This window comes from Mauremys mutica, chromosome 6 (assembly GCF_020497125.1).
Source record: "Mauremys mutica isolate MM-2020 ecotype Southern chromosome 6, ASM2049712v1, whole genome shotgun sequence".
Classification (NCBI taxonomy): Eukaryota; Metazoa; Chordata; order Testudines; family Geoemydidae; genus Mauremys; species Mauremys mutica.
The window spans coordinates 17,368,916-17,396,358 of NC_059077.1; the positions used below are offsets into that span (position 1 = coordinate 17,368,916).

Genomic DNA, 27,443 nt, shown 5'->3' on the forward strand with positions numbered 1-27,443 from the left:
TGATTACTAACGACTGTATAGGTCTAACAATTAATGATTCAGGTGAAGTTATACACATTTTTCTAGATTTCAAAATAGATTTATATTCTTCCAAATTTAATCATCCTACTTTAAATTGTTTCATAACTTTAATGAGATTGAATTGAAGTGTCTCACCTCCACTGACCTGAAGGTATTAGAAACAGAAATTATATTAACAGAGTTACATAGGTCAGTATGTTCTCTGGACTCTGGCAAGGCCCCAGGAGAAGATGGTTATACAACCAAATTCTTTAAAGGTTTTAATGAACACCTTTCACTAGAGATATTCTAACTAGCAACTGAAGAAATGCCTCATAACAGGACTTTATTTTAGTTCCAGAAATAACTCTACAACTTCTACCAAAATATGAGGAAACTATTTAAAGCTGAGCAAATATTTAGTTATAAATAACATAGTCACTGAATGTAGCCTTTTTTTTTTTTTTTTACTTTCCGAACATTCTCCAGCAGCTCAAGATTTCATCAGTATTCAAATGTAATGGACAAATGCTTTTTTGGATGTTCATACTCTGGTTGATCACAAATATTCAAAATGTAAGCAGTGCTAGTTAGTTGTGATTTTCCATTTGTTCCCTAATTGGTTGAGGGACAAAATTGTGTGAATTTTGTCATGTGTACTTTTTATACTTAATTTCTATGAATACTCTCGTGTATAACTTTGAAAATCATTTTTGGTGAACAGTTGTGCTAATTAAATTCAGTTGCTCAAATGTTCACAAAAAATGAACCCTGAAGGAATGCAACCAAGAGCCCAGAGAATGCTTTTAAAAATTAGAACAAATGTCTGCCAAAATTTCTTACGTTATTCACCTAACTCTATTAGAGACATTACAAGAAAATTACTACAAAATGATTAGACAGGATTCTTTTTCTAATGCAAATATTGTTTTCAAGAAGATATGGATCAAAATAAACTCACTGACAGAAAGGAAAAAAGAGAGACATTATATGGACTCATCCCAACTGTTGGAAAAAGTTCTACAACCCATACATATTAAGTTCCTAGGTACTCTGTTATTGTCAATACATAATATGATAATAAAAATCTGATTCCTAAATAAATGGTGAAACTTCAGACTTCCCTCTATGCTCCAAAGAACAAATTTCTACTACCCCGTTCAACAACCCTGGTGTTCACAGACCATCTCCCCTGTACTCCACTGTCTTTCATCCCTCCTTTTCCCCAAATGATGTCTCCAACCCCTCATTCTGCAAACACAGCACCTGTTGCATTCCCACTCTGCTGGTACATCACCTCTCACCCACTCACTGCCCAGTTCTGACTCCTGCTCCCATCCCTCATCTCCTGCCCAGTTCCACAAATGCTCATCCTGTCCTCCAGACATTCTCAAGGGTGTGACTCCTATTGAATTAGTAATACTGGCAAAGGGTGCTAGCAAGCACAACATTAGACGTAATTTTGCAGTGTAATATGGTAGTTGCAATTACAGGTTATTTTCAGCTCCATCTACATAGATGTACATCACTGGAGAGGGAAAGGGACCCTGATAATTCAGCTCTGGACCTGGAATACCACATTCAGTTCTGGGCACCTTGTTACCAAAGAGATACTGATAAATTGGAGAAAGACAACAAAAATGATCATGTAGCCCAGATGTGTTGAAGGATTTACAAGACAAGAGTGAAGGAGATAATTATGTATTTTAGCGAAGCAGTAAATAAATGGGCAACATGATACCAGTAACAGTCTACAGGTATCTTAAATGTTGAAACCTTGTGGATAGGGTGATCAGATCGCAAGAGTGAAAGATCAGGACACATTGGGCAAGCGGCGGGGAGGAGGGTCTCTGTGTGTGGGGAGACACAGACAGACAGACAGACACAGGTGCACAGCCCCGACCGGAGCCAGAGGCCCACTGACCTGCCTGGCCCTGTGCTATCAGCGTGCCCCTTCCTGTTGGGGGTGGGCCCATGCTGTGCCACACAGCTCCCCTGCCAAGTGCCCCCTGGATCCACTATGCCCAGAGCTCCCCTACAACATGCACAGTGCTGTGCACACACATCCCGCCCAGCGCCCCCCTGCCCACAGCCTCACAGCCCAGCACCCCACACACACCTCCCAGACACTCACTCCATCACAACCTGCCCCCCTTCCCTGGCCGCACTCACTGGGCCTGCTGGGAGGTCTCTGGCTCCTAGGGTGAGAGCGGCGAGGGGAGTCTCCAGACTTTCCACATGCTGCGCCCGCTACAAGCACGAGCTCTGTGGCTCCCATTGGCTGGGAAAAGCGCCAATGGGAGCTGCCAGAGCCATGGAGTGGGGCTTGCAGGCACCGGCAGCATGCAGAGCCTCCCAACCCTAAGAGCCAGAGGGACCTGCCAGGGGGTGAGGTGGGCAGGGGAGGCTCCAGGCACCAGCACGCCAAGCACGTGCCTGGGGCGGCAAGCCACGGGGGGGCTCTGCGGTCGCCGCGAGGGCATCAGGCAGGTTCCCTTCGGCAGCACGCCTGCTGAGAGTCTGCTGGTCCCGCGGCTTCGGCAGACCTCCCGCAGGCTGCTGCCGAATTCACGGGACTGGGGACCTCCCGCAGGCAAGCCGCTGAAGGCAGCCTGCCTGCCGTGCTTGGGGTGGCAAAATACCTAGAGCCACCGCTGGAGGTGGGGAGTCCTGGCTGTGTTCACTTGGGGCGGCTCCCGTCCCGGGAAGCATCCGGTAGGCTGGTCCCTCTGGCTCCTAGGGTCACGGGTTGGGTCAGGTTGGGTGGAAGGGGAGGAGTGGAGGGCTCTCTGCCCACTCCTGGTGCCTGCAAGCCCTGCCCCTGCAGCACATGGCACTCCTGCCGGCAGGCAGGCGCCGGGAGCTGCCCCAGGAAGCGATGAGCGGTGGCGCCGCGGCTGTGGTCCAGACAGTCCTCAATATCGGGACAAAGGGTGTCCCGACCAATGTAAGGTCGGGATGTAGGACAAGTCCCCTAAAATCGGGACTGTCCCAATAATATTGGGATGTCTGGTCACCCTACTTGTGGAGGAAAAGGAATTATTTTGCATAATGAAAGGAAATTATCCCATAACTTGGGGTAATAGAATATAATTCAGAAAGGGGAAAATAGGTGAATATCAGGAAAAAGCTTCCTGAATATGAGAACTATTAGAGATGTCTCCCAGTGGAAGCGTTGGAAAGCCCAATCTCTTGGCACATTTCAAACTATCCTATACTGTCTTGTGTGCAACAGAGAATGATCCTGCACTGGAGGATTGTGCATATGGCAATGGTGACCTAGTAATCATTTTCTATAAGTCTAGGACCTAGTAAAGCATCACAATGGCTGTCAGTTCAGAACCCATATTTACACATTCATATCGGACAGAGAATCTTAATGACCAAGTGTATATTTGTATGTATGTATATGAGCTTAATTTAAGTGTTGTTTCCCAAGGCCCCAATTATGAATATCAGCACTTCAATTAGACTTTTAAAGGGGTAATTTATTAACATATTTCATCTGTCATCCTCTTTTTAATTCTTTAGGCCAGATCCTGTTATTTATTTTGACTCTTTTGTACCATTCTGTGTGATGCAAATAAGCTGGAAGCCCAGGGATCTTCCCAACAGAGGATTCCTCCTGTTAGGTGTGTAGGAGCCCCCAGCTAGTATAGGCCATTGCCAGCCACTGTGGGATTAGAGCAGCCCAAAAGCTGCTCTAATCTATGATGGGACCACTGTAAATCCAGCCCCAGAATAGCGGAGTTTCAACCATCTCCTTTCAGGCCTCCCATTTCAGCTGTACCCAATGGGCAACAGGTGCAACTGAGACTCTAAGCCATTGTTTAAGGGCTCAAACTTAATATTTATCTGACCTCCCTATGATTGAAATGCACTGTAGTGTGTGTTTGGTTTGCTTATGCTCTGGGTGTTGTTTTGAAATATGCTAAATATTGAATTAAGTATAATTAGGATTCCAGAGCAATAGGTTAGTTCATTAATGAGCAATCAGATTTGCCTGCCATGATTTACCTTGCGCAAATCCATGCTGACTCACATCTGTGGTAAATGCTTTGAAACTTGGATACCTAAAGCTAGCAACCTAAATCCATGGTTGGAGATCATTTAATTAATAGAAATAACATTATAAACTCACTTTTGAGGGCCTCAGGGAAGTGGCTTTTATGAACTTCTTAAATGAAGAAAAATGTATTGCCTTCATGAACTGGGACAGCAGGGACATCTTAGGGGAGAATGGCAGACAGCTTGGAAATGGGAGTGAGAGAAGGATTCTGAGTGGAGCAGGAAGACATGTGGGGCCTGATTTCAGAGGGGTTGAGCATCAGCAATTCCAATTAAAATCCATGGGAATTGTAGGTGCTCAGCCAGTCTGAAAATCAGGCCAGTAGGATCCACTACAGAGGCAACATAGAAGCATAAGTGAAACATTTGAGAGTTGATGCAAATTGGCATGAGTATCAATTGGTAGATGAGTGGCGTTGTAGCAGAAAAAGTAACCAACACATTAACGTACTGTTGGAAGCTGCTTAGATACTGTTTTAATGAGGGGAACATAAGAACCTGAGTAGAACAGAGTGGAATAGATTAGGCTAGAATAACAAGGTATAAGATAAAGCAGGGCTACCAAAGAGTAGAAGAAATGGTGTGTGGAATGCATTAATATTCTTGTACAAGTGAGGCTGTCAAATAAATGTAGTTTATCACATGACTTTGCAATTTTGCTACCACTTCTGTGCACACCAGTCATGTGTGCATAAGTACAAGTATATATGTGCATACATAAACCTCTTTCCAAGAACATATCTATTGTTTGGCACTCTACAATACACAACAAGAAAGAGTTCTTGCCCCAAAGATCTTACCGTCAAAAGATAGACATGAAAAATGAGATGCACATGAAAACGTAAACATGAGGATAACTTACTGTTGTTTTTTACCTATAAAGCTGTGGGCATGTTATAATTTGCTATTATTAAGCTAGGCACTGCATATTCCCCTAGTACATGTGAATTACTTTCATGAGGCACTTACATCTGTAAAATAGGAATAATAACACTTCCTTTTTCCATCCTTTGGCTTATCTTTCAAGATGTGGGTGTACCATGGATTTATATAATCTTATTATCTATCCCCTTTTTAATGATTCTGAGCATTCTGTTCGCTTTTTTGTCTGCCGCTGCACGTTGAGTGGATGTTTTCAAAGAACTACCCACAATGACTCCAAGATCTCTTTCTTGAGTGGTAACAGCTAATTTAGACCCCATCATTTTATATGTATAGTTGGGATTATATTTTCCAGTGTGCATTACTTTGCATTTGTCAACATTGAATTTCACCTGCCATTTTGTTGCCCAGTCACCCAGTTTTGAGAGCTCCTTTTGTAGCTCTTTGCAGTCTGCCTGGGTCTTAACTATCTTGAGTAGTTTTATATCATCTGCAAATTTTGCCACTTCACTGTTTGCCCCTTTTTTTAGATGATTTATGAATATGTTGAACAGGACTGGACCCATTACGTGTTAAAGCTTTGGCTCATATCACTTAACCACAACATATTAACCTTCCCTCCCAGTTGTCTGGACCCAGCAGTACCACTTCCCCAGCTCCCCACTTCCTTACTTCTTGCCCCATGAACCTCAGTCTGCTCTAGGTCCAAACATGAAGTTAAACTTCAGAGTGACAGACAGTTGCAATCAATACATAGATATGGACCGGGTGTACAAATATGTGATAACATAATATTTGTCATGCATGGTTGAGCCAGGTTTGTCATTAGATTTGTCATGTACCTTTGAATGCCTCACCTACACTCTGCTCACTAATTCTGACATGTTAAATTTTTAGGCAGCTCCATTACTTGTATTTAAAAAAAATAAAAAGGAACCAGCCTGTCAGAATTTGTTCCTGAGCATTTTTCACCTCTAGTGTGAAGTTTCCACCAATTAGCCTGGTCCAAGATGCAGAATGGGCAATATATTCAGTAGTGCACTAGCTAAAGGCTTAAGGGCCAATATCTTGTAACCCTAAATCTAATGATGGTCAGGTAGGGGAGTGGCAATCAGCAAGTATCTGAGCTGGACCTTAGTATTAGAAATGTAAGCAGAAGAAATTGATGTAGATGCTACAGGGATGGATTTTAAGAGGCAGGCTACAACTTTATTACACTTAAACACAGGGGAGAGGATCACCCACCCTGTCACATAGCACACATTTTAAGTGCTGGGATTACAAGGCTTCTACCATTTAACCCATAACTTGGCGTAGACTCTCCTCAGTCTACCTCTAGGACCTAGCTTGCTTTTCGGAGTTCTACCACCCACTCACTCCATGACAGGGCAGAGAGTACTAGAGCGGGGGGAGGGGGGACCTCGGCCCTCGAAGGCCACAAGACCATCCGTATCCTGTGAGCACAAGTCCCATCAGTAAAATCTCAGGTTTTTTACATCTGGCCACAAGTTGCAATGAACTAACATCCTTACCGAGTACTATCAATAATTAAATCCTGTTCCTATTTAACATAACTGTGTCTCCAGGATGCTCTGAGAAGGGCATAAAAATTGTCCAGGCCTCTGCCAGTCTGGTCCTTCTGGGAATCAAAAATTCCTTCCTGACTCCAAAACCAGTCAGATTTGTGGTCAGATCCACAACATCTGCAAATCACAGCTTTGAAGTAGCAGTTCAGGACAGAGAGGATGGGGCTGCTGGAACAGAGCAAAAAGAGGCTCCATATGGCCCCGGCTAGGGTTTAAAAAGGGAGGGTGAGGAACCAATCAGCTTCCTTCTTCCCTAAGCTAGCCAATAAGTAGCTAGAAACTTTTAAAGCAGGGGGATCCTGCATCTCCTCAGTAAGTGTTCTCCTCCTCTTTCTGTTCACGATGCAGATAGATGCCAATTTCAACAGGAGTTAGGTGCCTCCATGCTTTTCAAAATCCCGCTAGGTTTCTATCAGCAGCATTCGGTGCCTGAATACTTTTATAAATCTGGCCCTAAATCCACCAGCTGGAAGCAGTAGCAGACTCATCAACCTCTTAAAGGGCTATCCATAGATGGAGCCAAAGACCCACAATCTCCTGGAATAGGTTATTGTAGCAGGTCCAATAAATACATTACTTTATTTCTCTCAATGACTGGCAATATCACACCAAAATAAGTGGTTCCTTCATAATATGCGATCTCCCAAACAAAACATCATACCTTAAATTCTTCTTTTTCTCTCATCTTAATCTGTCTACCTGCACCTCATCTCAGGTTTTCATGGACTTTTAGTATCCCAGAAGCCTTCATAATTACCTAATCAGCCTTCAACTGCTGCTGCTCCAGAAGTTGCCCAAGTAGTAGAGCTTGAATATTGAATAAATCACTTCAAAAGCTTAAAGGCCAGCACTCACTTTGTCTTAATAACTGTTTGGGGCTCTCTTTCTTGTAGTGATTATTTTGAATATGATTGGATGGTACTAACACCTGAAAGTCAGAATATATTAAACAGAGTGATTAATCTCATGAGAAAGTGGTCATACTGCCTGGGAGATACTCTTCTAGGGCATGTCAGTATATAAAAATCTGCAATGACTTCAGCTTTGTCAGTGAAGAATTTGTTATGTTTTCTTTTGCAGTGTTTGAAAGATATGTGTGTCAGTCTCATAAATTTCAGGTGCAATCATCCACTGCTCTCATTCAACCTCTTCTGTGTCAAAGGAATCAGTGGTTGACTGATTCCCAAATGAATAATTCTAACAAGAAGGCCCATTTGCAATGTGCTCTTTTTCCCTCTTATGATTATAAATAGCAAGGTTATTGCCTGATTAATGGATGTTTTAACAAATGCTCAATACTGGAACTTTCACACATGCCCATTCTAATAATTTACGCATAAGTTATAATGATTTCTGTACTGATCCAACTCAAAAGGCATTAAACCTTGTAATGAGATGACTGGGTTCACATCCATGGAGCTTTGTGTTAAAACGTACACATGAAATCAAAAGTGAAAAAGAACAGGAAAGAAGCATACGAGAGTTTACTAAATGTGCAACTATCAACAAAAACTTTGAGTAAGTGAAAAATGAATAAGACTGGCACTGGAACAACTGATTTGCTATGATAATCTGAATGAAATATTTTCTGATCTTTAAAGCTTCATTTCTGTGTTAATAACATATGTGAGAGAGCAAATAATATTAAGCGATACTTTGGTGAGCATATGAAAGGGCAGGCAGTGTGTGCCAAAGGATAGGGTACTAGATTGGGAGCCAAGTGATATGGGTTCTAGTCTCAGTTCTGCAGCTGACCTGCTGTGTGACTTTTGAGCAAGATACTTCAACTTTCTCTGCCTCAGTTTTCCTGATAATGTTTCCTTTTCTTTGTAAAATACCCTGAGATCTATGTGTGTAGAGTACTATAAAAAACTACCTGCTACTATTTAACTGTTGAAAAAAACCCTTACTAGTCAAATATCAGATGAACACAGTATTGAATTTCAGTAAATTAAAGGAAGGGGAATTTCATTGTTTAAAGTACGCCTTTCCCTTTTTACCTGTTTATGAACAGAAGAAGAAAACATAATTTAGGAGCCAAAATCTCAAAGGCTCTTAAGTACCTAAATCACTTTTGAAAATGAGACTTAGGTGCTGCAACTCTGAGTGCAGCAACGGCTAAATACCTTTTAAAAATATGGACCTTTATGTCTAAGCATCTTCATCTGACCTAAGAAAGAAATCAAATTAATCTCCTTGAATGTGACGGCAATGTAGCAGTTGATCTACAAGCACATGAAAGGGTTTCTTTGTGTAACAGGAGTACACATCTTGAAATCTTCTTCTTCTTTTAATATAGACCTTTGATGCTTTTTCACCACCCCTGGAACTGAATCTCCTAAAACACAGCCATTGTACATAATCTAGATAAGGACTTCTTAAAGTATTTGTTTTTTTCTGATTTAACTCCTCATATAAGGACTTCTATTTTTGACTTCATTCTTCCATATAAAATACCTTGTACATTGTTGGCATGATCTACAGATAAATCCTGATTTTAAAATTTTCTCAGGGCTATGTGAACACTTCTTAAAGTGAGAGTTTCAGTTATGTGGAGCTGCTAAACTTTGCAGGGTGAAAACTAAGCTCCTGTGCTGCTTTTAGGAGGATAGATGGAAGAGGCACTCCATTGCTGTGGAGTAGAGCAGCTATATGGAAGTTTTTGGTTCGCTTAAGTCCTATAGAGCTTAACGGCACTGTGGGGCTGAAGCTGCCCATATATGGAAATAATGAACTCCACAGTGTAAGCCTAGGGAATGTAACCAACCTTTTGTTAACCAATAGTTTGGAAAATAAGGGTTAAACTATAAATAATAAGCATCAGTACTACAAATAAAGCTCACAGAGAGAAACATTTTAACCGCACTTACACACTGTAGTTCTATGCTCTTCACATACCACTCCTGAAGGAATTCTGTACCAAAAAAATAAAAAATTCTGCACACAATATTTTTAAATTCTGCAGAATTCTGGGCATATTTTATTTGTCAAACTAACACAATATAATCATGCCAGTTTCAATTATTTTGGTAATTTATTTAAAAATACCTGTCAACAATATGTCTATAGCAATACAGACAATGAAAAAGATTCAGGAAATGTTCTCACCCCCTCCCCAACAAATAGATTCCTTACTAGGCATATTAATACAGAGTAATAATTCATTTAAAGTACAATACAGAAATACTTTCCGCACTTCTTAGAAGCAGTGCAAAGGCTTGGGGGAGTCAGGGGTAATGGAGGATCTGAGGGAAAGGGAAATAATTTCTGGGAAGGAGACTGAGAGTGAAGCTGGAGGCTTTTTGGGTGTGGGTGGGAGAAGTATGGAACATTTTTGGGTGGGAGAGATAGCGAGTTGGGAAGCCTCCCCCATACAGAGCCTGGATGACCCCTAGCCTCTCTCATTCAGTCAGGCACCTCTGCCCCACTCCTAGGTGTCCATGCACCCTCCCTTCCCCTGCCTCCATGTGTCCCTGTACTCCTGTCCCCATGCACCCACTCCCCCCATCCCCATATGGCCCTGCACCCCACTCCCATTCAGCCTCTGAACCAGTCTGTCCCCCTTCACTGAACCCCAGTCTGTGATCTCGCAGCAGCCCCATGTGCCCCACTCTGTCTGCCCCGCCCCATATGTGCCTCTTCTTCTGGCCCTGCAGACAGGACACTTTGAGGAATGCAGCCTCTGCTCTCTCTCTATCAGCTGTTCCAGTTGGTGAGTGGCTGTCCTTTGTTCTGGCACCACAGCAGCCCCTGGTGGGTGAAACGCAGAACTCTAGTGCCTCTCTGGCAGAATGTATTTTTTGCAGAGGAAATAAAATCTGCTGGGGGACATGAATTCTGTGCATGTGTAGTGGCGCAAAATTTCCCGAGGGGTAATATACCCTGTTAAGACTACCAACTAGTGGTTATATATAACCAGAGCATCACTCCTTAAATGAATGTTAAATGGAATTAGTTCTCTTACAATGCTTGCAAACCAAATGTTGCAGCCTTGCAATAACTGTGAGGAGCAGGAAGGTGAAATTGACTAGAAAAAACAAAGTGAACCTTACTAGATAGTTTTTGTTTCCTACACTGAATGAAGTAGAGAGAGCAACAAGAGTATAAAAAATAAATGGTGAAAAGTGAATTAGAATTATTTCAAATTTCTTCACATTAATCATCTCTCATATGTGAGTAGAACAGTAAAAGAAAATTTTGGGATGTGTTAAATTTGATTTAGTGGCTTTTCAGTGTGTTGCAACACTACATTATATTTTACATTGTATTAATTTTGTCTGAAATCTTGCTTCTCACCAATAGAACTTGAGCAGTCAGGTTCTGGGCAAGATAAATGCAGGTAAGTTGGTGAGGTAAAATCCACTTCCCAACCAGCCTAAGGTGCATGGTAGCAAGAGCAGTTGTACCCATGCCAACCTGCTCACAGAGCATGTTGAAGCCACTGGTTCAAAGTAAACCTAGAGCCCGTAGCATTCTCCCCATCACATGCCTCAGTGCTGGCCTATGTGGAGCCAGTTCAGAGACCCTTTCTGAGGCACATGGGATGCCTAGCTATCTCTGCACCGTTATGGTAGTGCACTATAGTTCTGACTCTATCAAACATTGGAGATTGCTTCATTGCTCACAGAATGAGAGCAAAGAGACTATCGACAAATACAAACAAGGAGAAATGCAGATGAAGCACTTCAGATCTGAAGTTATATTTTAATGAACATAGCATAAGGAGCATCAAGGACTTCATTGAATTCACCTTCCTTTTAACTACAGATTAGATTAAATTTGACCCTCATACATAAATGAAGCAAATAATTATTTTGGTTTGCTGCAAAGAGAGAGAGAGCTCTTCATTTTGTTTAATCTCTGCAGATGACAGTTGTGGATTCCAACAAAGACATGAAAGGAAACGAAAGTGCTTTTTTTATTATAGGTTTCGGGTTTTCTCTTCCCTTTACATTTTTTAAAAACAAAATGGAACAGTAGAAATCAAACAAAAACATGTTATGTTTTATGCAACTCCCCTGCCTCCCTCAAAGATCAAATTAAACCACAGCACCAACAAGAAAAAGCATTTCAAAACTCCAGGGACTGTTCATTCTATTTCCTTCCTTTGAGAAATGTCTGCAAAATGGTTCATCGCGCCACACATTACACTGACTGATTTTTCCTTCCTTCTCCCTGTATTGTGGCTACAGATCCTGGTTTCAGTGCAGAGACCTAGCAGCATCTACACTCGGGCTTAGGTGGGCTTAACTACATCTCTCAGGGGTGTGACTTTTTCACACCCCTGGGTGATGTAGCTAGGTCATCCTGTTTTAGATATAGACCAGGCCTCACCCTGGGGCAGAAGGTCAACACAAGATCTATGTGCTGCTTTAGTCCTGGTCTTGAGTGGTGTAGAGGCTTTGTCTTGGTCCTCAGGCAGGGTGAATTTCAGCCAACCTGTGTAACGAGGCTTGGGGCTGGATATTCCACAGAAGAGGAATCTTCCCACACCAGATCACAGCATAGCCGCAGAGCCTCTCTACTGCCACAGTCTCAGGGCAGGAGTGGGCTTTGGAAATCTGGCACGCTTGCTCCATGGCTTGGTCAAAAGACAATGAATCCTCACTGTTGCAGATCCATTAGTTCTGCCTTGCTCCCTGCCTGCCCAAATATCAGTTCACAGAAAGCACCTCTCAAGCTGCTACCACGCTTGTTATTGTTGTTATGATTACAATAGTGTCTTTACAGAAATAATGGCTCAATAGAAATCAGGGCCCCATTGTGCTGGGCATTGTTCACACACATAGTAATGGGTATGCCCCACTTTGAAGAATTTGCAGTCTAAATGGACAAGAAAGACAAAGGTGGGAGAAAGCAAGTATTATTAGTCCTTTTTCTGAATGGATGGGCAGACTCTAGACCAACGATGGAAATTGCAGCACACACAGGCTTTCCCTCAAACCCATATTTCTCACATGAGCTACTAGAGTTTGCCGCTCTCCCCCATGCACCGCAATACTGCAGCAGTTGCTGTGTCTGCCTCCTCACTCATGGAGTGCAAGGTTTGAGTCCTAGTGAGAGTGAGAGAAGAGAAAGACAATGAAAATTGAGCAGGACAACAAGAGACCAGGACAATGCTGCAATGTAGCCTAGTGGCAAGTGTACTGGATAGACACTCAGAAGACCTGCGTTCTATTCCTGCCTTTGCTATTAGGCTGCTAGGTGACCTTGAGAAAGTCACTCGTCTCTCTTTGCCTTCATTTCCCCATCTGTAAAATGGAAAGAATGGCATTTACCTCCTTTGTAAAGCACTTTGATATCTATTGGTGAAAAGGTTTATATAAGAGCTAGATTTTAGTAGTAGTATTCCTTGCTACAGCACAGAATGCCCAAGAATAAACCCCTTAGGCCCAGCTTCCTTCATAAATGATACAAATATCACAAAGGAATAATTTGTTACATATATTTACTCATAAATATTGGCAAAATGACAGGGTTGTTACCAAATGGTAATAATCCAGTGACAGAGAATTTTGTCAAAGATTTGTTATCTCTACAAGGGCACAGATTCAGTGGTGTGCCCTGCCTTAGACAGGCTTTCATCTGCCTCACCTTGCCTCAGCAGACCGATGCAGAGCAGAGTAACACCGTGAAACAGATGCTAAGTACATACATTTACATTTCCCTGAGTGGAAGTACCATTTCTGTGAAGCCAAACAGCCTTTTCCTGCTCCAAAAGTCTCAATATTACTTTCTGTGAAGGTACCCAAAGAAATCCTGCACAAAAATGAGTTTACACTACTCACACAGTGAATGCATTTTATTAGGAAGCCAGAATGCCTTGTAAGATGATGGTTATTCATTTTTAATTAATTTGTCCATATGTCTTTTGCTTTAGTTTCTGCTACACTATTTAACTTTTACTGATTTCAGCTGTGTTTGTAACATAAATTCCAAACACATATGCCATTTATTTTTTTTTTAACTTGGTTTAGCTTTATAACTTATACAGTATGCACTGAGCTTGTAATGCACTGTGGGAGTTGTAAAGGTTCATGTCTCCACAGGGGAGGAGACCTATTTCTAAGCATGTTCAAGTTACAGTCATTCTTTGAAAGCCTGTACGCTTTGTTATGATGCACATTGGACATGACTCAAGAGAAATCAGTGAGCAGGTATAATGCATGATGAGATGACATCTTAAAAGCTACTGTATAGATGGGATTTACTCCTGATGGGATCTCCTGAACTGCATTAAAATAATGCAGATGATTGTTTAACAGAGAAGAGAGAATTTATAATGAGAATTAAACTCCCTAATTTTTTAGAAACAATATATTTCTAGAGGCAGTACACGTATCTATATAGATACACAATTGTCTCCAGTATATTGTGACACAATTAACAGTCAATCACAATGAAACATTTGAATATCCTGAAACTCGCCAGTTGAAAGTAGTGTTACTACCTCAGTGCCTTAGAACTGTTTGTTGCCTGAAGAGACACATTGGCCCTATGGATATGCATGCATCTAATTCTTGTAATGATTCATTGACTGTCTTTGGAAGTCAGGGAAGCAGCGTACTGAAGGAGTCATCCAAATGAAATGTTACTATACTGGTCACAGAAGAGGCCAAATCCTGTGGTACTGACTCCAGTCAAATTTCCAGGAAAGTTAGTAGGAGGCCTGCCTGAGCAAAGACTGCAGAATTTGCTCCTATAACACTCCCCATTCAAATTTGAGTGGGTTAGGTTAATAACTGGCGTTGGATGAAAAATGGAGGGCAGGATTGTGCCTTTCTGCAACCCAGGTGAGCCAGGACCTCTCTCCACCCCCTGCATTCCTGGTCAGCAGCAGCATGGTAACACTGCAGACCTTGGACACCATTATAAATTAAATGTAAACACTATTTTTTAAATATAACCAAGAGTTTAATATTATTATGTTGTTATTATTTGTATTACCATAGTGTCTGGACGATCCAGCTGAGACCAGTGCCTAGCACAACCGGGCCCTGTACAAACATAGTGAGAGACAGCCCCTACACAAAGAGCTGAGCAGCAGAGAGGCTAAATAGATAGGAGACAAAAGGTGGCAGAATGATTAATACCATTTTACAAACAGGGAACTAAGGCATGGAAAGATGAAATCTCTCAGGAAGTCTGACAAAGTCAGGACAGGAGCCCGTAAGACCAGTCTTTATTTTCTACAGCAGGTTGGAAAGTTCAGCCCATCATATTTTGATAGGCCAAAACATTCAAACTTGGGTGCCTAATTCAGGAGCCTAAGTTTATATTTAGGAACCTAAACAAAAGCCACCTGATTTTTTTAGGAGGTTCACACTCTCATATCTTCAGTATCTCGAAAATCAGGCCATTTATTTAGGTGTCTAAATATGTATTTAGCTGGTTGAATCTGGGCACCAAGTTTAAACCTTTTGGCCTAGGAAAATATTATTGGCTGAATTTTTACATCTGCAGCCGAACTTCAACCTTCACTATTTATAAATGCTCTCATTGCTTACAGTTGTGTGCACAAATCCTTGGTTTTTCATTTACACAAATAGGAGAGCTAGACCGATATTTTATAGACATACAGAAGAGATGTTTGAAGTGCACTCTATAAGGCTAGTTTAAATTGCATTGTACTAACCTGTTTTTTAAATACAGTAATTTCCTCCCTGCTATAATGCAACATACAATTTAACAGAAAGATAAAAAACAAATGCAAGTTCTAGTATATTCCAGAATGGCCAATATATTGGTAGTTCTTTTAATTTACTGAAAATATGTTCAAAAGGCATGTATTTCCATTTCATTCTTAATAATAACAATTATCACTTAAGTGTTCCTTACCAACCAAGCAAAAATTCCAAATCACCTGGCCTACTTTATCCACCGATATTATAGTGTTGATCTTATCCATCCCTGAAATGCAACCATTTCTGAATGGTGGTTTTTATACAATGCATAGCAGAAGTTAAAGGTAACAAGTAAAAAATCTTTTATCTAGCTGTAACTACAGGGGAAGTTTGGTAAGAAGAAATTAACTTCTTTGAATATTACCATGACACGTTGTTAATGCTATGCTAATACAATATTTTATAAAGAGAACAGCTAATATGATTAAAGACTGCTAATAGGATTAAAAGATTGTTTCTAAATAGGATATAATTTTCTTATACTGGGTTCAGGTCTACTTTTCAGTCTTTTTCACAGGGGAAAGGATAAGATTGTCCAAGATGGAGAACCTATCAATCCTGCTGTTTCTTTGTAATTTCACTGCACCTAATGGCAGTGAAAATATGCTGAATCGGGGCTTCATTGTGACATTAAGGCACATAGAATCATAGACATGTAGGGCTGGAAGGTCATCTACTCCCACCCCCTGTGCTGAGACAGGATCAAGTATGCCTGGACAATCCCTTATAGGTGTGTGTCCAACCTGTTCTTAAAAACCTCCAGTGACAGGGATTTCATAACCTCCCTTGGAAGCCTATTCCAGTGCTTAACTCTCCTTATTGTTACAAAGTTTTGCCTAGTATCTTACCCGGGGCGGCTCCAGGCCCCAGCACGCCAAGCGCTTGCTTGGGGCGGCATGCCATAGGGGGCGCTCTGCCGGTCGCCGGGAGGGCGGCAGGCAGGGCTCTGGTGGATCTCCCGCAGGCGTGCCTGCGGAGGGTCTGCTGGTCCCGCAGCTTCGATGGAGCCGTGGGACCAGCGGACCCTCTGCAGGCACGCCTGCGGGAGGTCCACCGAAACCGCGGGACCGGTGACCGGCAGAGCGCCCCCTGCGGCATGCCACCGTGCTTGGGGCGGCGAAATGTCTAGAGCCTGATCTTACCTAATTCTCCATTGCTGCAGAATAAGCTGATTACTTTTTGTCTTGCGTTCAGTAGACATGGAGAAGAATTGATCACAGTATGCTTTACATCGCTTAACATATTTGAAGACTGTTATTTCCCCCCCCCCCGTCTTTTCTCAAGACTAAAATACCCAGGTTTTTTTAACCTTTTCTCATAGATTAGGTTGTCTAAACGTTTTATCATTCTTTACGGCTTTCCTCTGGTCTCTCCAGTTTGTCTGCGTTTTTTCTAAAGTGCCCAGACCTGGACAGAGTACCCCAACTGAGGCCTCACCAGTGCGGAATAGAGTGGGACAGTTACCTCTCGTAGCCACATACGACACTCTTGATAATATATGCAAGAATTATATTACCCTTTTTCACAACTGTATCACACTGTTGACTCATTTTCATTCTGTGATCCACTATAATCCCCAGATCCTTTTCAGCTGTCCCATTGTCTCGCCAGTTATTCCCCATTTTCTATTTGTGCATTTGATATTTCCCTCCTAAGTGTAGTACTTTCAGTTGTCTTTCTTGAATTTCATTTAATTGATATCTCCAATTTGTCAAGTTCAACATGTTTGTGTTGGTGGTGACCCATGCTGCCTCAGAGGGAACTTCAAGAAGGCAGAATCCCTCCCTGGGCTTTCCAGCCCTCAAGAGAATCACATCTGCTACAATATTTCTACAGGTAGTGCAGTGAATTCCCTTGGCATGCTTGACCCGCTCTGCATGGCCTTCACCATATCAATCTCAAAGAGCAGATGTATTGTGCATAGGGAAACTTATTATATCTTAGCAAAAAGAACAGGAGTACTTGTGGCATCTTAGAGACTAACAAATTTATTTGAGCATAAGCTTTCGTGGGCTACTGCCCACTTCTTCAGATGCATAGAATGGAACATATATTGAGGAGATATATATACACATACAGAGAGCATGAAAAGGTGGGAGTTGTCATGCTCTCTGTATGTGTATATATATCTCCTGAATATATGTTCCATTCTATGCATCCGAAGAAGTGGGCTGTAGCCCACGAAAGCTTATGCTCAAATAAATTTGTATGTCTCTAAGGTGCCACAAGTATTCCTGTTCTTTTTGCGGATACAGACTAACACGGCTGCTACTCTGAAATATATCTTAGCAGTTTTCTCCAGGGCCAGATCTGAGTGCCTCCCATTATGAAGAAATTCCTCCTTATTTTACAGAGAGCATTCTTCAGATACACACAGAGTTATCTCACAGAGCAAAATCTTGAAGTAGGCAGTGACTCAGACGTCTTTGCTCAAATTACAATGGTGTAGCTTACTGAGTTGCTGCATGTGCTGGGAAACTTTGTTCCTAACCTGGGCTCTGAACATCTCTTAATGCCTCAGACGTCCATGGCTTTTGTCAATCTGGTTTTCAACCTGCATTTGGCACTTCTTGTATTGCTTAATGATCTCTTTCTGGCAATGTGTAATGCTGATGTCAGTAGATTAGTCAACATATATTGATACTATTAGTCATTGCATGTGGTTGATTCACAGATCCAAATGAGATCAGATTGGACTGCTTTTTGATGACTTTTTCATTTCTCTCTTAAATAATTTTTGGTGATTGGTTTTCTGCCCTGAAGGCTCACTCATGTAGGATTCCACTTTATCACCCCCCCCCCCCCCCGTTCAATATATATGGGGTTGTTAGTAAGGCTGAGGCCTGGGTTGAAGTGTTTTCAGTGTGCTGACAACACTTAGCTCTTTCTCCATTTCATGGGACCCAAAGGGTGCAGATAAGGTTCAATCCAGAGAAGACAGAAGTGATGTTGGCAGGCTGAGATAGGTAACTGGAAGATATGGACAACAGATTGGGCCAGATTCTCAGATTATGTCCCCTTTGTGCATTCAAATGATTCAAAGGAGCCGTAATTCTGCTGTGACTGTCCATTATAGCTTTCTTCTTCTGGAGGGGAACTCCATCCTGTGCAGCTGAGCCTTGCACCTCCACCCCAACTCTCAGTATAGAAGAGGTGGAAGATGTGAGGGGAGTTGTAAGTGGTTGTGGTGAAGCAGAGCTCACTACAGCAAACCTTCAAGAGTGAGAGGGTCTAAGGACATGATGTCAGGGACACAGCTTCAAATTTACCTCAAGCAGCTCCTAAGTATCATCCAGGCCAGCCCCTCTCAACTCATCATATTTGCAGTTCGGATGCCTTGTTAGAATCCTATTTCTTGTTAGATAGTCATATGGAAGCCACAACCAAGATGGCTTTGTTTTAGCTGCATCTGGTCTGGAGATTACCCACCTTTTCTTCAGACCTCACCACAATCCTCCAGGCCGTTGTCTTCCCAAGAGTAGAACATTGTAACAAGTGCTACGCAGGACTACATCTTAAACCAACTTGGTACAAGGAGCTAGAGCAGGAGGTGGCAGCCTACTTGTTAAGCAGGCTATCTTGTCAAGAGCACATTACACCAATACTCTGAAATCTGCTTTGCTCCTGAGGCAGAGTTCAAGGTTGTGGGTTTGATGTGTAAATTTCATAATGACTTTTAACTATTTCCCCATTCTCCCCCTCTCAGCCCCCCCAGTTCCTCACATCTTCTTGACAATTGCTGGAAATGGGCCATTTTCATTATCACTACAAATAGTTCTTTTTCTCTTCTCCTGGTAATAGCTCACCTTAAGTGATCACTCTCCTTATAGTGTGTATGGTAACATCCATTGTTTCATGTTCTCTGTGTATATATATATCTTCCTACTGTATTTTCCACTACATGCATCCGATGAAGTGGGCTGTAGCCCATGAAAGCTTATGCGCAGATAAATTTGTTAGTCTCTAAGGTGCCACAAGTACTCCTGTTCTTTTTGCTGATACAGGCTAACACAGCTGCAACTTTGAAAAACATCAAATGTGATCCTAGGATGTTTGCCATGTTTAGTAGATGTGTTGGTCCCAGGGTATTAGAGAGACAAGGTGAGTGAGGTAATATCTTTTATTGGACCAACTTCTGTGGGTGAAAGAGACAAGTTTTTGAGTTACACAGAACTTTTGAGCTACCTTCTTTAGGTCAGACCTTGCATAATATATTAATTTTCATTGCAGGTCAGAACTAAAGAGCTCTGAGTAGCTTAAAAGCTTGCCTCTTTCACCAACAGAAGTTGGTCCAATAAAAGAAATTACCTCACCCACCTTGTCATCCTAGGATTTATCATGCAAGTTATTTCCAGTAGAGATAAATTAAAACATCAAAAGAGGCACTGATAAGACTTCATTTGGAAGACATTTCTGGTCACCCAGGGACCAAGAAGAATACATTCAAACTGGAATAGTTGCAGAGAAGAGTTACTAGGTTGAATAGAGGAATGTAGATCCTATTTTATGAGAGGAGATTAAACGAGGTTGGCTTGTTTAGCATAGCAAAATGAAGGCTAAGAAGGGATATGATTGATCTCTATGAATGCATCTGGGCGTAAACTCAAAAGAGAGGATGAAGACCTGTTTTAAAGTATGGTGAATGTTATTTTTTATTTTTTATATATATTTAAATGAGACCTAGCCTATTACTTATTGCCCTAGTTAGCAACAGAGTTCATTGAAACCCCTGAACTTTTCTTGTTTGTTACTCAAAGCCATAATTCTTTTCCTCACACCCACATTTCAAACCAAGTTCTCTTGAAACGTGTTTGCTAATGAGATCCTCGCCCAAATTAGTTATAAACCTGAAAGCAGGAAAGTATGGTGTGTGTGTGTGTGAAGGGATGGTGGATAATAATTTAGAGCTCGATAGAGAGTTGTAAGGAAGAATGTGTTTGATGAATATAGCCTCTGTTTGTGGATTTTCTGTGAACAGATCACATTTTTCTACAAAGAATTTGTTTGAAATTGTTTGCCAAATAATTCTTAGGAATAATTTTTGGTCAGTAGATTATTTGTGAGGAGTTAATTTCAAGTAGTCAATATTGGAAGTTCAAGATGTGTTTTGATTAGACATGTAGATCACATAGCATGTTTCTTTTCAGAGAATAACTTGTAGAATCATACTGTAAAAGTTGCAGAATACTAGGCAATTTTTTTTTATTATAACAACTACTATATCTTCATATGGAACCTAAAGATTAACAAAGTCAGGTACCCCTAAAGATTAGAAATCTAAGATAATAAGTGCATCGTGGAAATAACATGAATATCTGTATTATGGCTCCATGAATATTAAATAATTTCATCATGACGAATGATATTACAGTGAATACCAATTGAAGTAATAACTGTGGAACACTTAGTGTAGAGCATTATTAATGGATAATGCTCCAGTCATTCATTAGCCAGTTTTAAAAATTTAGCTCTTTTTGGAAACGAACAGGGCATCTACCTGAATATTAAACAAATAGTCACAGTTTCTGCTCAACATAATATTAATTACAAAATTCAGGGGTACTAGCAACACTATACAATACATTGATAATTATTATTATTTCATTCAGTATTTAGTATAATAACATTTATCATTCCTAACTCATTTAATATTAATGTGGATAAAGTATGTAATTCCACAGCAATTCCTTTGTAACGTAACATTAATTAATGTCTTCTCACTTAAAGCATTTGTTTCTGTGAAATAAAGAATCTCAAGAAAGTGGTTCCCTGTGTTTGGTCCTTATGTGAGCATGCAGCATTCTTGGTTAAAATTTACATCAATACAATAACAACCAACTTCCCTACTGAAGCAAATGTGGCCCTCAAGATATCACATGGGAACATGCAGGAGAATGGAGTGTTTTATTTTCTTCTGAAAACAGTAGCAAAAAGCATTATGAAACTGACCTACTCTGTTTACTTTCTTTTCTTTCTGGGATATATTTAGAATATTCCTATTACAATCTTTGACACATAAAGGTATCCAAGAATATTCATGTTGCCAAAAGTTAATTCTTGTATGTCGTATTTCTGTCCTCCACATCTCACACATTTACAGCATAGCCAGAATAGCTGAATAGCTTTGGGTGTATATCCCTGAATGATTAGTGGTCTTCATTAGTACAACAGTTAGTAAATTATAAATCTCTAACTGCACACCAGAGTGATATACAATGGCTGAGTTTCAAGTCAGGATGCCAGCATTATTCATATATATCTCAAGGTTTGATAAATTCTCAATATTAGTAAGATCAACAGTAGTAAAATAGCTATTACCAATGTATTTTCTGTCACAAAGAAGTTAAGGAGTGAGATATACTCCTCAACAGCAAGCTAGCAATTGTAATGGTATGTGAGTTGGAATTTTGGTTCACAACAAAATCTCCAGCAAAATGGTGTATGTGGAGTGGGGGAGAGGCATTTAAAATGCACTGACATTCAAAAAACAAATCAGATATATAGTTAGTGATCTTAAAATCTTGGCCTCAAATCCTTCCCCAAATAGCCGGCCTGAGTACCTGGGTGGTGAGCTGGGAACCTCATCAATTATTGAAATGGAATAGCAACCACAGCATCTGTACTGACAACTTTCCTTCCATACAGGGGCCAGTGGAGCCAATTCCTGATGTACCGCTAAATCCATGCTGCACAGTGACATGAAGCAAGACCCCATACAACATGCAGGGGGAGTGTGAACTCCTGAATGAATCTCCATGCAGAGTTGTGCACCGGTAGTTACTTCTTATAGAAGAAAAGGCTGAACTTGCAGTCCTTACTCAGGCAAAACATTCATTGACTTAAATGGGAACGTTGATTAAAGACTGAGAAAGGACTATAAGGTTGGCCCTAAATTAGAAACTGGAATGGAATGAAAGCAAAAACGTGACCGCTTTCTAAGCAGCTCTACTAGCCGTTGGTTTAGTTTGAACAGGCGTTCACTTAACATATTTTATTTATTTTTCATGCAAATGCTAATCCAGTCTGATTCAGAACATTGATTTTAACAATGTGTGTTTTGCCTTTTTTGTTTTTGCCTGCAGAACCAAGTTCCCATTATGTAATTTCTTTAAAAGCCTTTAACAACGTGGGTGAAGGAGTCCCTCTCTATGAAAGCGCCACCACTAGATCATTGACAGGTGAGTTGGAAATGTTGATTCTGATTTTGTTCCATATCAGTTATCATTAGCCTTACGTACATATTAGCCAAACTGTTTTGGGAAGCCAATAAAGAAAGAGCTCTTCAACATCCAAGTTTCTGCTAAAATAAATCAGATTATTTTTTCCACCCCATTTTAAATGGTTGAACTCCATGGCTGTAAGATAATGAATTAATTACACTTTCCTGAAATATATTTTACAGCAGTAAATTTTCATTAGCTGATATAAAATAATGTAATGCTTGCACATCCGTTAGTAGTTTGATTGAGTTGGCTTGGGAGCAGCATGAATCCCAGAGCAATTTGAATATCTGAAGATCAGGTTAAAATTGTGGCTGCTGTCACAAATCAAACACAGAATTTAATTATTTTCTGTATCTCTTATAATTTTTGCTAAGTTGAAAGTAATTAATTAAAGCCAAGAACAGTCACAGACATAGATAGGGTCAGGTAGCCAGGTCTCAGATAAGATGAAGGAAAGTATTGCAAACAATTAATGATGATATAAACTCACACAAAACAGAATACCCAGTATTAATCAGGCTACTCATTTACCATGCAACATTTTTCTTCATAGATGTATTCTTGGTACAAAAAACAGAGTGCCACTAAGTTTAGGGATCCTTTGGTCCAATCGGACCTTTGTGCATGTATGGGTTTTTGGGATGAGTGGCTGAAACTGCAGAGAGCTGATAACAAAAAGAATAAATACAAAAACAAAAATGATTTTCCTCTGGAGTAACAGCATCATTTGGTAGTGTTTCCTTGTGTTTCACCCACTATGTTAAGAACTTCCTCAAAGGGAGGAAGCTTATGTCACTGAGAGCAAAAGGACCATTGACAGACAGATTGACTAGGGTGAACCATTAAGGATAATTAAATCAAATGGCAGCACTCTGGCTCCAAATGGAAAACCATCCATTGTCCATATGCGTTTGTGAAGTATTCCTCTAAGAAATCTTGGAAAGTCCCAAAGATGGGGAGAAACATTCAATGTAAAAGCAAAGGCAACTGTGAGAAACCATATCCAGATGTAATACATAGCCGTGAGCATGTGGCTTCAACATTGTTAATATCACTTCTGGTGTGGTATCTACAAGGGTCAGTTCTTCCTGCTAGGCACGTGAGATTACGTATATGTCTTGAAATCTTTATTTGATTAACTTGGTTCAAAATCCATGTTGTTTGTTGTTTGTTTGTTGTTGTTTTTTTATCTTTTGTTCCATGTTGATGCTAGATCAAGAATTATCTATGTGTAGCCTGTGGGGAATTTTTTTTATGTATGTATATATGTGACCTCTCAGAAATGAAATGTTATCCTGATGTGAAAAAGGTATGTCAAGCTTGGGTTCTACTTTGGTGACTTGACCCAAGGACTCTATACAAGTACTATTGCAGCTTCTCTTTTACTTCTAAGAGCAGCTCTAACAAGGAGCTTCCTATCTAATCTCTTACCCCTCTGGATGCGGCTTCTGAAGCGAGTCAATACCATTGAGTTATTCATGGAAGAGCATTTCAAAAACTACGTTCAGCAAAGTGAGAAACATTTTAGTTGAACTCCCTGAGTGGTTGTTGAACTGACTTGCCCTGAGTGAAAAAGAAAATTTAACTATTGTATTTATTTCAGTGCATAAGAATTGTATATATAGAGACAGATATAGAAATTTGTGTGTGTGTATAACATATAATCTCAAATGATGTGACAAGCAAAATAAGAATTAAAGGAAGCAGAAACTTTTTTATCAAAGGTATGCAATATCTAAATGACAGATGTCCGAACATGAACAGCAGCAAATAACTCTGTTTTGAGAAGTGGAGGAAGTGTTCAGGGACCTATTTTCAGACACCAAAGGATTATAGAAATTCTACTGTTTCTCAGCTAAGTGATGGCATGTTTCAAGAACTGAATTATCTTGACTGATTGAATCTAATCATTTATTTTGCTAGACCTAGTCTTTCTTCATAATCCTCTGTATAACAGACCTTCAGAATTCAGTTTGTCACTATGGGGAAAGAAGAAAGATGCAGTGTTTTATTTGCCAAAATACCGAATGCATATTACCTTACAGCATTAACTATGTAAGCAAAAAAGAAACAAAAATGAAAAGTGTTCATTATGTCACATCTTATAGACAAATCTTGAAAATTTCAGTTTAGAACTTGGAATTGAAATCTTAAGAGTAGCAATATTCTTTGTGAATAGGCAAAGAAGTTTCAACCCATCCTACTATGCAGAATGTCCAAATTAATTTTGGATCTGTAGGTGAACACCCAGATTTCTCTATTTCCCCAAGCATCTATGTTCAAGATTCTAAAGAAGCTGATGATGAATGAAGCAGCAACAACAACAGCATTAAAAGGTTCATCTAGTTGCTCATCAAAAATTTTAAACATGCTTTTCTCCTGTATTTTTAATTCCAAAGTCTGTGGCCTCCTGAAGTCCTAAATAATTAATTACAAAATTACAAAAAAAAAAGTGATCAAAGAGTGTCAGCAGTTTGAAATACATATAGAGCTAACAAACTGAAGTAATTATCAATTGGAAAATGTCAGATTAATTTGTGCTTTGATTAATTACATAGTCTGTTATTTTTCAAAAAATATGGTTGTGTGTACTGTGTCATAATTACTGCAGCCTGAAATTTTTGGTTGGTAAAATCATAATCTTGTTTTTAAATTGCAAACATTAAAATGTTACCATATATCTATATCTATATAAAAGGTAACATTTTAACATAATGACTCTGCTCTGACCAACATTTTCTGCATTAAGAGGCAGTAGTTATTACCTAAAACTCAGAGGTTAAAAAAAGACATGCAATCCAATTCTTCTATCACACTGTTGTAAATCAGGGTTAATTCTGTTGAAGTGAATTCAATTATAATGAAGTGAGAGGAGAATCAGGCCCTTGATGTTCTAGATAGCATTGGCTAACTGCCAAGTATGGCTTTCCGATATGGAACTGCATTTTTGGAAATGGAAGCAAACTTTTCTGTGTAATAAAACCTACCACAGATTGCCTCTGTGTGTTGTGCTAACTTCACCTACCATTGCATACCATTATGTTCAGTCTATTGATCTGTCTGAAGGCAGCATGATCACAAAATGCATAAAAGAAGTGTGCTTATGTCTCGAGGAAACACGCTCAGAGATTAAAACAACAATCCGCATATCCATACCTGGATGCACACATTTATCATGTTGGCATTATTAAATCAACAAATGTGGCCCTCCATCTTAGCATTAAAATTATGTTCTCTTTTGCCTGACAAATATTTAAGCAGATGTAGAAGTGCTCCTTTGAATAGCATTAAAAGAACAAACGAAGCTGCAGAGAGAGAGAGAGAGAAAAGCATAGGTAACTCCTACACACATCAGAGTGTCTTTTAAAATGACACTATTTTGTACGTGTTTTTAATAATGTATCATTTATGTATTTAAATTTTATTACTGCAAAGTAAATCATTTTAAGGAGAAACAATGCATTTCAACTTCATTTTGGAGCCAAGAAAAGAAAGCACACCTGGAAGTATTTGAACAAGCCATGCAAAATAATATTAATTACTAGTTAGCTTTATTTACAGTACTGTAAGTGAAATATTATATGTATATATATATATATATATAATCTTTTTCAATTAATGCCTCTCTTTCTGTTCTTCTCCTGTTCCCCTCTCATCATTTAACCCATTGTGATGTGTATCCACTGGTGATTGTTTTGTTTTGTTTTTGTTTTAACTGCTATTCATTTTTTTAATGCTCATTTGGTGGTTTCTGACCCAGATCCCATTGATCCATTAGAAGTTGATTTTTATCCTTTGCTTGATGATTTCCCTACCTCAGTCCCAGATATCTCCACCCCCATGCTCCCACCAGTAGGTGTCCAGGCTGTTGCACTTACCCATGATGCAGTGAGAGTCAGCTGGGCAGACAACTCTGTCCCAAAGAATCAAAAGACTACTGAGGTTCGCTTTTACACTGTCCGTTGGAGAACCAGCTATTCTACAAGTGCAAAATACAAGGTGAAGTTATAAAGGGATATGAATTGATCTGCAATGTCTTGCGTTCGTATTTTATTTGATAATAACCTGAATCTACCAATTCTGTACTTCACTCAGGAAAAACTCCCAGTATAGTCAATGGGAGATTTGTCCTGAATAGCAAGCATCTAATAGGGTCACAAATATATATAGTTTGGAGTTTTTTTAAGAGTATTTATTGGTCTGAAAATGACACACTAAAAATCTAATTGTTGAAGATTCTGATCTTTAATTTTAGATATCATATATAAGTTAGAAAGTCATTGATTGGACAGCATAATGCCCAAGAATGAAACTGGGTTGCCAATTTCAAATCAACCACGCCACTGGAAATCCCTGCTTTATTATATTAACAACAAACACTCAAAAAGCACAGAAAAGAACAGAAAACTTCTCAATTTGGAAGTACCCTGTAATAGCATGAATATCCTACTGTCTGTAAATGAAAGATGTTTTCAAACACTAATGCCAACCAAACAATATAAAATATATATCTGGGATAGGATAGGAGAGATAATAATAATAATTAATACTTAATAATGCTTGGCACTTGTACAGCACAGAAAGTGACAATCACTGAAAAAAATTAACTCTATCAATTTACATACTATGGTCAATTCATATACTGCATCTTATAATATCCAAATCACTCCTGGTGAACATACTTCACCATTCCTGTCGGGCCATGTCATAATTACTGGTTAACTTTTCTTGCCATATAGGGCTATATTCTTGATCAACATGCAATTGTTCCCAATAGTTGCACATATACACTGCAAATATGTTCACCAATAAGTGACTGGTCACTACCCCAGACATAACTCTCTAGTACAGATTTTCCTATTATGATCACAGGGCCATTAGTGAGTAAATGAAATTGTGATTAGAAACATGGATTTAGGGATGGATTTTTAAAAATATTTATGGAATTAGGGACCTAGGTGCATTTGAAAATCCCACTAGAGAATTATCTCCATCTTTCG

The 27,443-nt window shown here is 39.9% G+C and overlaps 1 protein-coding gene across 4 annotated transcripts in view; it reads left to right on the forward strand.

The window, feature by feature from the left end:
- The window catches only part of DCC (DCC netrin 1 receptor), a 782,056-nt gene that overhangs the window by 647,053 nt on the left and 107,560 nt on the right, over nucleotides 1-27,443 (forward strand). For 2 of the 4 annotated variants that reach the window (XM_045020222.1, XM_045020223.1), the window contains exons 16-17: nucleotides 22,303-22,398; nucleotides 26,204-26,442. In XM_045020222.1, the coding sequence (XP_044876157.1) occupies nucleotides 22,303-22,398; nucleotides 26,204-26,442 (335 nt within the window). The remainder of the gene's footprint in view (nucleotides 1-22,302; nucleotides 22,399-26,203; nucleotides 26,443-27,443) is intronic. The other 2 variants (XM_045020224.1, XM_045020225.1) reach the window with 2 other exon arrangements.